Source organism: Manis pentadactyla (genome assembly GCF_030020395.1).
Source record: "Manis pentadactyla isolate mManPen7 chromosome 15 unlocalized genomic scaffold, mManPen7.hap1 SUPER_15_unloc_1, whole genome shotgun sequence".
In the NCBI taxonomy this organism is placed as follows: domain Eukaryota; kingdom Metazoa; phylum Chordata; class Mammalia; order Pholidota; family Manidae; genus Manis; species Manis pentadactyla.
Window position 1 is genome coordinate 5,182,020 of NW_026644588.1, and position 17,409 is coordinate 5,199,428.

Consider the following 17,409-nt stretch of genomic DNA (forward strand, 5'->3'; position numbering starts at 1 on the left):
CCGTTTTAGAAGGCAACCTAGATCCAGGCAACCTGGATCCAATTTAAAGATTCCATTCTCTTTGATCCAGAAATTCTAATTTCAAGTTTATTTGGTAAAAAGTTTTCTTAAAATTAACCACAGCGGCTTTTGTAATTTTAAAAACCAAAGAAGGAAAAACCTACAAGTACAATGATACCTGGTAAATTAATGTAACATCAGCTTGGCAGGATTGTATAGAGCATTTAAAAAGAATAAACTCCAACTTCAGTATGAGATAATCATATCCTTTAGAGGGAAAAAAAAACAGATCTGCAGGACAGTAGAAATATAATGGGAACAAATCATAAACATTTGTCTTTTCGAAAATTGTTACTGGTTAAATAAAACATTTAGTTTGGATCACGTTAGGATCTGTGCTTATAGGTAAGAGAATATCAGAAGTTTTCACACTGCCGATTTTTGCAGTTCTCCATTGTTAGTATATGTTTGTATTATAAATATGTATTACTTCGGTGTATAAAAATGTCAATTTAGAAAGGTTTTAGAAGAATAATGTAGATGGTTATATAGTAAATATATAATAGATTAGTTTCACTGTTCTTTCATAAAAGATGTATGTACATACGTTTGAAAATTTGGGGAGATGAACACTGCTTGGCTTTCAGGTACAATTACAAGTGTTTTAAGATTTCTGTATTTGTTATATTTTTCTAATTTCTATACATTGAAAACTTATTTGCATAATTTTTTTTAGAAAAAACAAATCTGTATTTTATCTCCTTGTAAAAATATTTACACATGCAGACAAACCAGTGTCGAGAAAGTATTCACCATCATTTAAACAAATAACCACTTAAATAGAACAATGTCTGCAATTTTATATGTATAAAAATAAGATACATTTTTACAGAATTCACACGCCATTTCTTAGAGCAATAAACAATACACAACTATAATAAGCACAATTGAACCTGCCCATGGTTTTCAGTTACATACTACAAGGGCATCATAATTTCTTACAGTAAGAATATTATATCCCCTCTAGGGATTAAATTTCAGCCCCATCGACACCTGGGATGTCAGACTCTGAAAGGTGAGTTCAGCATCTGGTCCAGTGAGCTCGGGGCAGCCGAGCAGCCCATCCTGATCGGGGAGTTTCGAGAGTGAGTTGATCTGACCTCGCCAGGGCAGGGTGTGGAGATTCGCAAGAGGACAAGAACAGGGATCTGCGGGCCTGGCTGGTGGAACACTCATGTCCGATTTTTTGCTGTAGAGTATGTACCCAGGATGCATCCTGTTACAGTGTGCAGATGGTGAAAGGAGCACTAAATCAGGATTTAGGGCAGAGACGTTCATATTTAAGAATAGATCATAAAGGTCCGGGGTTCCAGTACCAGAAGTAACCAGAGAAAACACTTAGGAACAGGTCTGGAGTGTTCTTGGCTTACAAATATTATGCTGGCTAGCTCCCCTCAGTACACTTAGGTATTGGTTCAAATTAACATCAGTCTGGCACAGCCTTCCTTGAAAACCCTTCCTAAAACAGCTCCTCCATTACAGCCTATGCACTAGGCTCCCTATTTCTTCACAGCACTCATCAGAACTTCTGCTATGTATTTATTTTACTCACCCCTTCACTATGCTGTATGCTCCACAAAGGACCTGGCTTTGCCTATTTTGCTCATGGATGTGTCCCTAGGGGCTGCAACAGTGCCTGGCACAGTGTAGATGCTCAAAAAAATACTTTTACCAGAAGGAATTGTTCAACACGGCAATTGTACAACGTGACGCTGTATGGCAAATGTCCTCTCTTTTGCCAAAAGCAGGACTTAGCATTTGTAAACCAAACTGAATATTACATCGGGGGAAATGTACAAAGAAAAGAGAACAAGAGCCCTATTGCTAGCAAAACTCAGAATGGGTTGCCTGCAGACCTGCTCAAAAACAATTGATAAAAAGAAAACATGGTGCAATGAAGGAAAAAGAATAGTGTAAACATATCAAATATACTCGAGTTTTTCAAACTGATGGTTGAATGCAAAAATGACAACTGTACCCAATAAGGTTCTCAGTGTATGTAGAGATACTGAACATCATTCGCTGTTAGGGAAATGTGAGTTAAGGCCATCATCATATACCGCCACACACCGACAGGATGGCTAGAATCATGTATGACTGTGCCAAGGGCTACAAAGGACACAGACAGCTGGAGCGGCCATAGGCCGCTAGTGGGAATGTAAATTAGTAAAGCTGCCTGGAAAAGTTTGGCAGTTTCTTATAAACACAGACTTAACATGTGATTCCTCGATATTTATCCCAGAGAAACAAAAACTATATTTACACAAAATTGGGTACACAAATGTTCACAGCATTTTTATTCTTAACAGCGAAATACTGGCAACAACCCAGTCATCAGTGAACAGATGGTACATCCATACAAAAAAATACTAAGTAACAGGAGCTACTCATAAAGCCAGCAAATTGGATGGATCTTAGGACAATTTGCTGAGTGAAGAAAAGCCTGTGTCAAAGGTTACACACTGTAATGTTCCATTGCAGTGGCATTCCTGGAATGACAAAATTTGCTGGAGTACCGACCAGCGGTTGCCGTGGGTCAGAGTTGGGAGGAGTGTGTGACTGTAAGCGGGTAGCATGAGGCTGTGGCTTTGATTTGGTGCAACAATCCTGCGTCTGGATTGTGCTGGGATTAAAGGAATCTAGATATGTGATAAAATTTCTTAGAATTTTACACCAAAAAAACCCCCAAAACCTCACGCAAATTAGTGCATGCAAAAACTAGTGAAATCCAAGGTCTACAGTTACTTACAGCGTCATACCAATGTTACTTTATTGGTTTTGATTGTGTATTATAGTCATGTAAGATGATTTCACTGAAAAACCTAGAAAAAGGTACTAAGAACCTTGTATATTTTATAATTTCTTGTGAATCTAAAATTATTTCCAAACATTTTAGAAAAATCACATATAAAGTGTTTTTGTCAGCTAAACTTGGATTAACACATCCAAATATTTTGAATTATATTTATGAATATATTCCTTTTTCTTTTGAAGTACATAATAGGCTGAAAAAGATGAATTTAGAGCCTAAGAAATGTAAGGGCTAATCATATAATGATACAAGATGGGCACAGTACACCCTTGCACTGTATTTACCATCAAAATTTAACCAGTGTTGAAATAGCCTACTTTAAAATTATGGAATCATTGAGAATATGGTTCAAGGTATCCTGTCCTAAAATAGACACCAGGTGCATAAGTTTAGTTTTGTGAGAGAAAATTCAAATATACACCATTTTCACAAGGCTTCTTTCCTTGAGAATGCTCTGATATTTTGCTAATGTTACTCCCATTTAGCGTGTTCCTGTTTCTGTATGAACTAATGAGAAATGATGAGGCAGAATGTAGCACTGAAATCCTGTCATCTGGAAACTTTTCTCCAACATGAATATCAGGCAACTGTTGAGGTTTTATTTCTAGACAAAGGCTTCGCCATGATGATCATGTTGCTACTGCGTATGATGTCACTCATGACCTATTATGACCTCCAATGAGCCAGGATCTTTATTCCCATAGGCTTTCCTAATCTCTCCTCTCATAAGATTTATCTTAGTATATACTTTTCAGACATTTAATTACCTAAAAATGTTTCCTCAGACTTTTGTGCATTGAGTGTACCAGACTTTTTTTTCCCTTATGTGTTAATTTGGACATACAATGTGAGGTAATTGATCACTGAAGGCGCTAGCACATTCTCTGCATTCACTAAATTTCGCTCTTATGAAAACTGTAATTTCCCAAGGTGAAAATCTAACAACAGACTACATTGACTATATTCAAGTATGCTTGGAGCGCTCTTGATGTTCAGACTGTTCACCAAACTATCATGGTTTGTCCCCTGCACAAGTTCACTTGTATGTACTGAGTTTAGATCCTCTTCAAGGGATTATGTGCCTTGATTTATACATTTCTTGTGTGTATTAACAAGGCTTGACAAATAAGAGAAAGGTTTTCCTCAGTGACTGAATCCACAGGGCCTCTCTTTTATGAGTTACTTGATGTACAGTGGGTGCTGAATTCATGTTGAAGGCTTTCTCTCCTTAATTGCATATGTAATGTTTGAATTCTCTGTGAATTCCCTGGAGGTAATGAGACTAATACTGACTGAAGAGAATTTTCCACAGTACATATACAGGATATCTGTGTGAAATCTGATGTTGTACAAGTCCTGTTTTCTTTCTGAAGATGTAACCATATTTGTTGTCTTATTAGGCTTTGTGTCCATTATGAGTTCTCTGATGTACAATGAGATTTCTCTTTGAGGAGAAGCGCTTTCCACATTCACCACATACAAAAGGTTTCTCTCCTGTATGAGTGCGCTGATGAACAATAAGACGGCTTTTCACGGTGAAACCTTTCCCACACTCATTGCACGCATAAGGTTTCTCTCCAGTATGAATTTGCTGATGTAAAACTAGCTCAGTTTCCATGGCAAAGGCTTTACCACATTCCCTGCATATGTAGGATTTCTCTCCTGTGTGAATCTGCTGATGTACGATGAGATAGCGTTTCATGGTGAAGCCTTTCCCACATTCCTTGCACATAAAGGGTTTCTCTCCAGTATGAGTGCGCTGATGTACCACAAGATTGCTCTTGAAGGCAAAACCTTTTCCACATTTAATGCATATGTAGGGCTTCTCTCCGGTATGGGTTCGCTGGTGTAATACCAGTCCACTATTCACAATAAAGCCTTTCCCACATTCCCTGCATCTGTAGGGTTTCTCCCCAGTATGCGTTCGCTGATGCACGACCAGCCGACTCTTCAAGGGAAAGCCTTTCCCACACTCACTGCAGATGTAGGGCTTCTCTCCAGTGTGGGTTCGCTGGTGGATGATGAGCATGCTCTTCACAGTGAAGCCTTTTCCACATTCGCTACATATGTAGGATTTCTCTACTGTATGATTTCTCTGATGTACAATGAGATTACTCTTTCTGGGAAAGCCTTTTCCACATTCATCACACACATAGGGTTTCTCTCCAGTGTGAGTTCGCTGATGTTCAACCAGACGAGATTTCATCGTGAAACCTTTTCCACATTCATTGCACATATATGGTTTCTCTCCTGTATGATTTCGCTGATGAATGATGACATAGTGCTTTGTGGTAAAGCCTTTCCCACACTCACTGCAGATGTAGGGCTTCTCTCCAGTGTGAGTTCGCTGATGAATGATGAGCATGCTCTTCCCAGTGAAGCCTTTTCCACATTCACTACATATGTAGCATTTCTCTCCAGTATGATTTCGCTGATGTACAATGAGATTACGCTTCCCTGGGAAACCTTTTCCACATTCGCTGCACACGTAGGGTTTCTCTCCAGTGTGAGTTCGCTGGTGTTCAATCAGACGGCTCTTCATGGTGAAGATTTTTCCACAGTCATTGCATATAAAGGATTTTTCTCTTTTATGAATTCGCTGATGTTCATTGAGCCTGGACTTTCTGGAGAATACTTTTGCACACATGTTGCATCCATAAGGTTTCTCTCCTGTGTGAACTCTCTGATGATCAGTGAGTTGAGACTTCTTAATAAAGGCCTTCCCACATTCACTGCATACATGGGCTTTCTCTGTGTTGTGAGTTCTCTGTTGCTTAATGATGTGTGACTTATTGCTAACGGGCTTTGCACTTATAGGGAATTTAACTGCAGAATGAAAATCTTCAAGCTTACCATGCAGAAGTGACTTCCTATCTCCATTAAATTTAGCAGAGTTCTTAACTTCATAGCTTGTGGGCTTGTTAACTAAACTTAAATTTGATCTCAAAGTTTTTATATAGATCTCAAATATATCATTATTTTTCCCAAAAGGGAAATGACTTTTGCTTTGAGAAACAATATTTCCAACTACATTGTGTTGGTGGTATTGTTCCAGACATTTCGGTGGTCTTTGATTTTCCCAGTGATCCTGCAGACGATTATCAACTTTGCCAGTTTCTAGGAAAGAAAAGAACAATGAATCCTTACATAACCTTGTTTGGAATAAAACTGTTTTAAAAAATTCCTTGGTGTTTTTTAAAAAATGGCACTTCAGTGATGACCCTATCATAGTGCAAAAGAAATGTCATGTATAAATGCTCTTTATTTATTACACAAAGGTTAAAACACAATAATACAAACAAACCAAAAGGAAAAAGCAGTGTACCGATAAGGGTATGCAGTTGCCAATCTATGTAGATTTCACTGCTTTATAAATAGGACCTTGCAAAACATGCACAGACAAAATACAGGCAAGTCATTGTTAGCAGCAAAAGACAGGGTTTGGAGGAATACCTCTCTACTTGGGGAGACACCAGGTGACAGAGGTGGAAAAGACAACTGATCCAAATGATGAGGGTTGCATTCGTTCACCCCAAAGCATTTCCTGAATAGCTGCCGTGTGCAAGAAACTGTGCTGGTGTTTGGAATTTATAAAACATGTCTTGCTTTCCCCGATCTTAAATCTAGTTAGGGAAAGCCAAATAAAAAAGGAGAGAAAAAAAGATGGAGTTGGAGATTGTTAAATGTGATTTGAAGGGAAGTGGTGAAATCAGGAAAAAGAAAAGACCAGATTAAATAATGGGTTCAACCAGGAGAGTGGGTTAATGCAAGTGGGGACAGAGGATCACTCTGCCGACTGTGGCCTGAGCCACTGGGTAGGTGGAAGTATTACAAATTGAGATGAGGATCATCACTGAAATCCAGAACGTGCAGAAAAAAGCATTGCACTTATCCGTGTTTCCACACTGCCACTTCTCCTGCAGAAACCTTCTGACACTGGCTTTCACTTGGTCGGCTTCAGGTCACTCTTTTGAGAGCCAGCCCCGTGGCCTTCCACATTTCCTGTTTCATGCCTTCCTTCCTGATTCGTGGCATCACCTTCCTGACTCAGAACATAGGTGTCTTCACCTCATACATATCATGCTGTCATTCCTATTCTGAATGTACTACCGTAAGCTTTATTTTTTCTATATTTCCAAGTTAATCCCTTTATTGTTCATTTTTACAGTTACTTCAGTAAAGATTTAACCTCACCCAAAGAGAGGTCTGGCCTTTTCCCTTGGCTATGAGGGAAGTGATTTCTAGGCCCCTGGAAGGTCCGGCCTGATCAGAGTGTCTTTGTTTGCCTAGAGGCTTTGGCTATTGGACATTCTAGCAATGTGACTTATGACGGGCCATGCCATATGAGGTCCGACCTGCAGACTTCAGAGGAACTCGAGACTGTAGGTATTAGCCGAACTTCCAGAGGGATCAGAGACTATAAAGGTCAGCCATGCAGGCAATATGTGACTGCACCCCAGTAAACACTCTCTACATGCCAAAGGCTCAAGTGAGCCTCTGTGGCTGGCAATACTCTGTGCCTCCTGTGAGACGTTGCGGCCAGGGGAGGTGATGCTGACCGTGATTCATGGAGGCACCACGTTTAGACCCTTCAACTCTATACGGCCCAAGAATTCTACTCCTAGATATATATCCAAGAAAAATGAAAACATATATTCTCAAAAATGCTGTGCATGACCGTTCATAGCAGCATAATTCACAAAGCCAAAGAGTGGAAATAACTCAAACGTCCATCAATAGACAGAAGTGTAAATAAAACGTGGGACATCCATGCAATGGAGTATTATTTGACAATAAAAAAGAATGAAGCACTGATACAAAAACATTATACTAATTGGAAGAAGCCAGTCACAGAAGATCACATATTTTATGAAATATCTGGAAAAGGCAAATCTACAAAGATAGAAAGCAGATCAGGGGTTGCCTAGAGATGGGGGCTGGGGAGGAAACATTTTTTTTTAAGAGATGAAAATCTTCCAAAATTGCTTGTGGTGATGGTTGTATAACTCTATCAATGTACTACGGGGCACTGAAGTGTATGCTTTAGGTTGGGAAATTGTTAGGTATGTGAATTATCTCAATAAAACTGTAAAAAAAAGAAGAAGAAAATATAATGGGAAAAACAAATGACTTAGTGAAATGAATACAATGCTAAGGCCTAGGATAAACCGGCAGAAAGTCAGAAAAATCAAATGTATGAAAGAAGAAAACTGGAGTAGACAGAAGCTAGGACTTAGGCTAGAACTGATTTGGGATGTAAAAGAGTCTTTTCTAGTTAAACAGTCAACAGAAAGAGCAGAGACCTTTAAGATGAGGACTTCGCAGACACCACCAGCCGGGACAGAATAAGATGTACGGTACTAACGGAGACTCTTCTGCTAAAATCGGATGGTGGAAAGGCTTTCTGGGGAGGGCAGATAATTCCTGCTCCTCGCACACGAACTGGAAATCTTAGTTCACTGAAATATCTAGAACTGAAAGCGGATGCTAGACAATACTAAGGGAGATACCAATTTGGAGTCTCTTCCAGAGAACAAAAAGAGCTTAATTCATAAGACCGAAAACGTTCAGGATGAGGAATACAGCAAAGAAATGTAAAACAGAACCCTGAAGAGCTTCATAAGCGGGAGCCAGTGGGGGTGGGGGCTGTAAAAAAGAAACAAAGGAAGTGGACAGATGCCCAGTAGGAGACCAGGTTACTGAGAGGACCCAACACACAAGGTAGTACTGGAAGTCAGGGCAGAGTTGGAGGGGAATCAGGACTCCAGCAAGGGCCACAGTCAGAAAATTCTGTGAATTCAAAGATCTCTCTTGGGAGTGAGGCCTGGAAGGCGGAACTTCAAAGCCAGGGCAGTAGAAAGAACAGGGACAGACACCGTGACAGGTCCAAAGAAGGGGTAGATTACGGAATCCAAGGAGGAAGAAAAGCCGGCAAACAAACAAAAATCAGGATGTGAAATAAAACAAGCCAGGCTGAGGTCTCAGAAGAGCAAAAAGGTGTGTATTTCCCTCTGAAGACATGAAAGGAAATTTCTTTCCTCCCAGCCTCCCCTCACTGACGCCCGTCCGGCTGCTGCAGTTAACCACCTGGCTGGTGCTGACCTGCTTACCTGGACGGACCCGGCTGTGAGCTTCGTCCTGTACCGTCCACAGTTCTTCCCCTCGTTCCAACTTGGAAAGTGCCTCTGGTTTGCTGGCTTGGTACCCTGTTCACGGGAAATGACAGCAGACTTAGGCCCACTGGATTGCGCGGGGATGTCAGCATGGGAGAGAGAGTCATTTGAAGACTAGACTGTTCGCATCGGCAAACTGAGGCTTTTCACTCAGGAGAGGATGCACGTGATACGGTGATATACTAACAGATACTTGCTCTTTGTCCCAATTCCTGGCACCGAGCTCCTAAACCCTTGTAATTTCCTGGCTGATGGGCACGAGAGGGGCATCTTTGGTTACAGTGTTTGGTTCAAGTGCCAGGTCCTGACACAAGAACTTCTTAACACCCCAAGTCTCTCTGGAATGAGGAGTGCCTTTTTGTAAGCTAATGAGACGACTGGTGGCTGCAGTTGCTTCGGAAGCTTCAGGAGGGGGACTGGGCACCAGAAAGGCCGAGGCAGCTTAGAGGGTTGGACCCTTCAGCTCCAACCCCCACAGATGGAAACAGTTATTCACCAATGGCCAGGGATTTAAGCAATCACGCCTACATAATGAAATATCCATAAAAACCCCTAAGCCACTGGGCTGGGAGAGCCTCCGGGCCGGTGAACACATCGTGGTGCTGGGAGGGGACACACCAGGAGAGAGCGGGGCAGGCCCTCCCACTCCCCCCGTGCCTGGCCCTATGCAGCTCTTCTGTCTGGCTGTTCCTGCATTGTAGCCCGTGTAATAAAATGGTAAGTAAAACACTTGTCTGGGTTCTGTGAGCTGTTCCGGCAAATCGTCAAAGCTGTGGCTGGCATCCGAAGAGAGGGCAGTCCTGGGGAACAGAGCCCTTAGGCCTGGGGAGCCTGCTGCTGACTCAGGGCACCAGCTGAGAGGCTGAGAACTGAACTGGACCGCACGATACCCACTTGGTACCCGGGGAGCTGGAGACTGGTTTTTGGTGTAGGAAACCCCCACACATGTGGGGTCAGCTGTGTTGGCAGTAAAAACAGTTGAGAGGACATTACGGCCTTTTGTCAGGAGCCAGAGGAGGGGCTGAGCACCTGCCGTTCACAGCGCGGCAGTGACTCGGAAGTATGAGCGGCTGAGAGAGGACAGGCCACTGACGGGGGCCCTCTGGGCGACACGGGGGCCCGTCCTCACCCACTGACACCAGGTGGCCGTAGTTCTCCAGCATCACGTCCCGGTACAGGCCCTTCTGAGCGGGGGTCAGGAGCTGCCACTCCTCCCGGCTGAAGTCCACGGCCACATCCCCGAATGACAGGGTGTCCTGCAATAGCAGAGTGCAATTTAACGAGTGTTTCTTTTTTATTGGTTAAGAAGAATATGAAGGAGGTCGTCCAGTTTATACCAGCTACACTTCGAGCACCACGGCTGCTGTGTGATTGCTCCCCTGCACCGCATCAGCCGCGTGTCCGCCAGTTCAACTCGATTCTGACACCATCTACCCGGAGGCCGCGTCAGATCCCACAGGTGATGGGCTCAGTCCCACAAAACTGCCCCCATGCCCCCTGCAGATGCCAACCCCAAGTCTAGGTTGTCACTTGTGCTTCTGACCAACGAGCTGTAGACAGGAGGTTCCCAAGACCCTCTCCTCGGGTTTGAGGAATTTGCTAGAGTGGCTCAGAGAGCTCAGGAAAACAGTTTAGTTACTGACTGCCAGTTTATTATAAAAGGATATGATAAAGGATACAGATGTGATCCAGGTGGGAGAGGTGCATACAGTGAGGTATACGGGGAGGGCAGCGCCACTGGCCAGGCACCTACACGTGGTCACCAACCCACAGGCCCTTGGAACCCCCCGGCTTGGGGATCATACAGAGGCTTCGTCACGTGGGCCTGATCACTCACTCACTCCACTTCCAGCCCCCTCCTCTACCTGGAAGATGGGGGCAGGGCTGGAAATCCCAAGCTTCTCCTCACGGCTGGGTCTTCCTGGTGACCAGCCCCCATCCAGGAGCCCACACAGCATTGTCTCATTAGAGCAAGAGACAATGCTCTCACCCAGGACAACCCAAGGGACTTAGGAACTTTGTGTCAGGGACAGAGGCAAAGATCAAATAGTAGAAAAGAAGATGCCCTAGATGGTGCTGGTAAAACTGGACAGCTACATGTCAGAGAATGAAACTGGATCACTGTCTAACACCATACACAAAAGTAAATTCGAAATGGATCAAAGACTTGAATATAAGTCATGAAACCACAAAACTCTTAGAAAAAAACATAGGCAAAAATCTCTTAGACATAAACATGAGTGACCTCTTCTTGAACATATCTCCCCGGGCAAGGGAAACAAAAGCAAAAATGAACAAATGGGACTATATCAAGCTGAAAAGCTTCTGTACAGCAAAGGACACCATCAATAGAACAAAAAGGAACCCTACAGTATGGGAGAATATATTCGTAAATGACAGATCCGATAAAGGGTTGACATCCAAAATATATAAAGAGCTCACACACCTCAACAAACAAAAAGCAAATAATCCAATTAAAAAATGGGCAGAGGAGCTGAATAGACAGTTCTCTAAAGAAGAAATTCAGATGGGCAACAGACACATGAAAAGATGCTCCACACTGCTAGTCATCAGAGAAATGCAAATTAACACCACAATGAGATATCACCTCACACCAGTAAGGATGGCTACCATCCAAAAGACAAACAACAACAAATGTTGGTGAGGATGTGGTGAAAGGGGAACCCTCCTACACTGTGGGTGGGAATGTAAACTAGTTCAACCATTGTGGAAAGCAGTATGGAGGTTCCTCAAAATGCTCAAAATAGAAATACCATTTGACCCAGGAATTCCACTTCTAGGAATTTACCCCAAGAATGCAGCACTCCAGTTTGAAAAAGACAGATGCACCCCTATGTTTATCGCTGCACTATTTACAATAGCCAGGATATGGAAGCAACCTAAATGTCCATCAGTAGATGAATGGATAAAGAAGATGTGGTACATATACACAATGGAATATTACTCAGCCATAAGAAAAAAACAGATCCTACCATTTGGAACAACATGGATGGAGCTAGAGGGTATTATGCTCGGTGAAATAAGCCAGGCGGAGAAAGACAAGTACCAAATGATTTCACTCATATGTGGAGTATAAGAACAAAGGAAAACTGAAGGAACAAAACAGTAGCAGAATCACAGAACCCATGAATGAACTAACAGTTACCAAAGGGAAAGGGACTGGAGAGAATGGGTGGGAAGGGAGGGATAAGGGTGGGAAGAAAAGAAAGGGGGCCTTACGATTAGCATGTATAGTGTGGGGGGAGCACGGGGAGGGCTGTGCAACACAGAGAAGACAAGTAGTGATTTTACAGCATCTTATTACGCTGATGGACAGTGACTGTGAAGGGGTATGTGGGGGGGACTTGGTGAAGGGGGGAACCTAGTAAACATAATGTCCTTCATGTAACTGTAGATTAATGATACCAAAATAAAATTTTTAAAAAAATGTATGCAGGTAGAGAATGAGCCTTCCTGCTTTTTATCTTTAACACCAGACGGAGCAATAGAAGGGAACTTTAACAACAGAACTGAAGTGGAAGGTGTCTTACACGTTCGTGATGGACTATGGTTTTAAGGAGTTGGTTTTCTTTGATGAACAAATAATTGTACCCCGAAAAAAAGAAAAGAAAAGAAGATGCCCTAGTGCTCTTATCACTTAGGAAATTATAAGCATTTTAAGAGCTCTGTGCAGGAACTGCGGGCAGAGACCAGCAGACTCTAGCACCCCTACTTAGAAGCGTTTTAGGAGCCCTGTGCCAGAAACTGGGGTCAAAGACCAATGCAGTCTCACTCGCTCTCAAAAAGTTAATATCATATTAGGCTCACTGAACAGGTAACTGAACTGGAATATGCATTTTAAAAAATAACTGGAAAATGAAGCAGACACACCGAGATGGAAAATACAAAGGAGAGTGTAATGAACATGAAGGCCAGAGTGAGGTCTAACTTGTGCCTACACTTTGTTTTTGAAACAGAGAAACAGTCTGAAGGTCTCAGGAATGAGAACATTCCAGAACTGATCAAGTGCCCTGCAACTCAGACTTAGTGAGCCAGCAAAGCCGAGCAGGGACTCTGCACCTGGAGACGCCAGGCCGAGGCCACAGAGACTGGTCCGGAGGTCACAAGGATGCTCCAGAAAGAAAAGGCTCCTCACCGTCAGAAGACAAAGCTTACTGAACACTGGTCGTTGTCCCTGGTGCCTGGCACACAGTTCCTAAAACCCTTTGAATCTCGGGAGCGATAAGGGTGTCTTCTGTGTACTAATGAGATGACTGGTGCCTGGGGGTCCCTAGATGGTCTCCAGAAAGACCCCCAGCCTCCGGGGAGGGAAGAGGGACCGGAGGCTGAGCACAGTCACCACAGGCCAGTGATTTAATCAGTTGCGCCTACATAATAAAGCCACCATACGCCCCTAAACAGCAGCTTTGAGAGCTCCCGGGTTGGGGAACGCCTTGAGGCGCTGGCAGAGGCGGCTGGGGGAGGACCTCCCCTGCTCTCCAGCACCGCCCCGTGCATCTCGTTCATTTGGCTACTCCTGAGACGCAGCCTTTCCAATAAACAGTGAATGTAAGTAGAGCGGTTTCCTGAGCTCTGTGAGTCATCCTAGCAAGTTCCCAAACCTGAGAAGGGGGTTGGAGGAGCCCCCACACTTAGAGCAACTTTGTGTTCAGAAGCACAGGTGACACCCTGGGACTTTTGACAGGCACCTAAAATGCGATCCATCTTATGGGACTGAGCTCTTAATATGTGGCACTGGACACTTCCTGCAGGTCCTTAGCGTCAGAATGGAGTTGAACTGTAGGCCGCTCAGCTGGTGTCCAGAGAGTCAGAGGATCGGCAGCTGTATACATATGCTAACAGAAAAGTGCCAAGTTGGGAAAGTATTTTGAATAAACAAAAGAAAGGATTAATAGATAGTAGATATAAACAACTATTAATCAGGAAGAAAAAATTTAAAAAAATTTTTCAATGTGAGAATGATAAGGCCAAGCATTTCACAAGAGAAAATATCCAACTGGCCAACAAATACAGAAGAAGCATCTCAACCTCACCTGTGATGAGGAAAATGCAAAATAAGGCAAAAGATTATTGACCATTCTGAGAGCTGAAAATCAGGCAATCTGATAATGTTCTATTATTACGTACCAGCAGAGATTTAAGGCACGGATGATCCCACATATCATTTACTCTGTAGCAGGCACTCATCCATAGTTTAGCTCATTTTACATAGTTTAACTCATTTTGTGGAGAATGAGTATAGACAGACAAATGGAATTTCATATAGTTAATATCCATCAATCAATTGCAGTCCTTATTCCTTTAGATGCTGAAATTACACCATCTTGGGCAACAGGTCATGTTCTTTGGCATGTGATCCCACTGATACACAAAATGTCCTAACAGATGTGTTTATGTACATAGTTACGTACGTAAGTCCACATGCATTTGTAAACAGGTGCCCGTACACGGGAGCACTCCCAGGGTCAGTGACCGCAAGGACACACTACCAAACATGTGTTAAAGCAGTATGAGCTGGCGGGGAAGGATGTCACGAAGAAGCAATTTACTTTTTGCCCATGTGTGCTTTGCCATTGGAAAATTTTTCTTTAAAATGTATCCATGAGTAACTTGCATAATTATAGAAAGGCAGTAAAAAGAAGATTAGGAGAGAACTGAGTTTGAAAGTGGGGAAGGATTCTGCATTTCCGGAGATGATGTGAAATTATAAAGCCAACACCGTGGAACCTGATAACTCAGCCCTTATCAGACAAAATTCCTTGCAACTCTAATGCCCAGTCTGTACTTTAATGCCAGTTCATCCACCTGTTCACGGAGGACCTTTGGAAGGCCACACAATCCTTCCATTTCCCTAGGCCATTTAGGCTTTATTTCTGGATAAACTGAGGCAGACATCAGGCCGAGTCCTTTCAGTGACCTTGCATTGGTTCCCTGAGAAAACTGTGTTCACTGAGTTTTTGTGGTCTAATTCCTACAAGGGTGTCTCATAATAAATAATAATAAATAGCAGTTGGAAATCTGCCTTTATTAGAAGACTATTATTCAAAACACTGTCCACTCCATGACCTCCAGGAAGAATATAAAGTTTTTCCTGAAACCTAAGGGCCATGAAATATTGACATTCCCTGAGGGACCTTCCTGCCTTCTCCTCACAGTCCTGCACATCATGTAACAGCATGGTTCTCCCGCTGTGCTGGGTGTCACACGTGTCAGATGCAAGACGACAGCTAATATAACCCAGAAGATCCTTCAGTTACGCATTATGTTCCAACATTAGTCATTTACCAAGAATCATACAAACACTGTATTTTTTATTCTACTTTCTCATGCGTTGGAACTAGATTCAAAGTTGGATTTCTCTCTAGATACTGAACTGATTGTTTACAAGCCTCTATAAACCCATCAGAGAGTAAAACAAGAGAAAAGTCACCTGAGCATGGATCATTTTCTTCGGTTTTGGGAAATGGCCAGCAACCGGGATACTCTGTCTTTGTCCCTTCTGGATATGCTCTAAATTTCTAGTTAGAAATCTTAGTCGCCAGTCAAAAGTGGCCCCAGAATGACAACATCTAGATGCTGGAACCTCCTTCTCCTTCCTTCATTTCTTGGTTCTTGTCAGGACCTGTGGGCTGAAGAGCAAAGTTACTTTCAGGGTTACGCTCCCTTTTTCTGTGCTCTCACCTTAACACATGGTCCCCAGGGTTTGTGTCTCTTTGATTCCCCAGAGGATCAAAGGCATAAGACCCTGAATGTGTGGCAGAAGCATGGACGCGAAAAGGGAGGTAGCAAAGGAGAATCAGAACAGAAGTACCCCTCTGCGGCATATAATTTTCAGATCAGTTTTAGAAATGAGGCCTTATGGACGGGGAGGAACAATGGGTTTTCCCTTTAAGCTATGTTGCCTTCATATCACTTTACAAGTTTTTATAAGCCCTGTTTATATACACACTTCAATATGAAGAGCAATGAGCACAACAGTGAAGAGAGAGAAGGAATAAAGCTATAAAAAACAATTTAAATAGATAAATATTGGGGAAACAGCAGCCTTTCTATACTCACATATAGAACCTGAAAGGAAATATCCAAAAGAAATATACAGGAAGTTTGCAGGAAGGAGGACACACAAAGAATCTTAAAAGGGCATAATTTTAAGTATGCTGAATCTTACTCTCTCCCCCGAAACTTTCATTTCTGTGGGTTCACAGGTAGTGGGTGATGCGGGGAGCCAAAAGAAACTAGAAAATTAGTGGAGGAGGAAGGACTTGGCCCTGAAATTTTTGGGAAATGTTAACTTCTAGCAAGTCTGTTCCAGCAGCCCAAGTCTAAGCTCGACACAAGAACCAGCCAGGGCTCCCGGGTCTCTAAGCCTTCTGCTGCCACGCATATCTGCACAAAAGACGGTGGCCACCAGCCCACCAGATGAATCCCAAACCCAGACCAGGTGCACAGGTACCCTGACCTCCCTCAATGGTTCCTCGATCACTGAGCTCCAAATTACCCCAGAATCCGAACCACACGCCGCATTCACTGATAAACACCACCCCACCAGCTGTCAATCACCTACAGGCAGAGTGACCCCAGAGGACCCTAAACCCTGACCTCGGGACTCCCGGCGGTTGATCCGTTCAGTCCTTTAACCACTGACCACCAGAGGCCCGTATGACTGACGCCAAAGACACCCCGATCACAGACACCCATTACAGGTTCCTCCTCCAAAATCAACTACCTTCTTCGACTCGCAGGAGCCAAAACCTACCTGGAGGCCGACAGACCGGCCCCGCTCCCCGCGGCTTCCACAGACAGACCCACACGCCGACCCGAGTGTCTCCCGAACCTGCGGCGACCTGGGCCTGGCGTACTCCCCTAACCTTCTTTCCCCTGCCGTCCCCAGAACCTCGGACCAGGGCCGGGGGCGTTGCCGCCGCGTTTCTATGGGAATCGGGATCCAGGATTCCGGCTTTGCTTTATGAGGTCATACTTCCGCGCCGCCGCCGCCGCCTCGGTGCCCGGGGGCCGCCATCTTTGCGTCAGCGGCGCGACGCTACGCTGAGTGCAGTGCGGAGCCGCTCGGGTTCCCCAGCACCAGAGCCGGGAAAGGAGAGGTATTTTCTGAGGCTGGAGCCCACGCACGGCAAACGCGCCACGGGGATGAACTTTGGACAGACAGGGGCCCGTAGTTGTGGGGGAAGGACAACGGCGCGATTCAAAGGCCAGAGCCCGTCACATTCTGAGCGCGCCTTCTAAGCGGCGCGTACTGCCGTGGCGTCTCCGCTCTCTGGGAAATAAGAATCATCTCTGGGCGCCCCGTCACTCTGCGAACAGGGTTAGGGACCGTATACAAAC

General features: G+C 43.8%; 1 protein-coding gene across 1 annotated transcript; it reads right to left on the minus strand.

Moving 5' to 3' along the window:
- Positions 1–80: 80 nt before the first annotated feature.
- On the minus strand, positions 81–16,957 carry ZNF432 (zinc finger protein 432). Its single transcript, XM_036885973.2, has 5 exons — positions 16,823–16,957; positions 15,497–15,695; positions 10,175–10,301; positions 8,983–9,078; positions 81–5,989 (listed from the first exon to the last, which is right to left on the minus strand). The coding sequence occupies exons 2-5, from the start codon at positions 15,509–15,511 to the stop codon at positions 4,269–4,271; spliced, it is 1,959 nt and encodes a 652-aa protein (XP_036741868.1). The 5' UTR covers positions 15,512–15,695; positions 16,823–16,957; the 3' UTR covers positions 81–4,268.
- Positions 16,958–17,409: the final 452 nt, after the last annotated feature.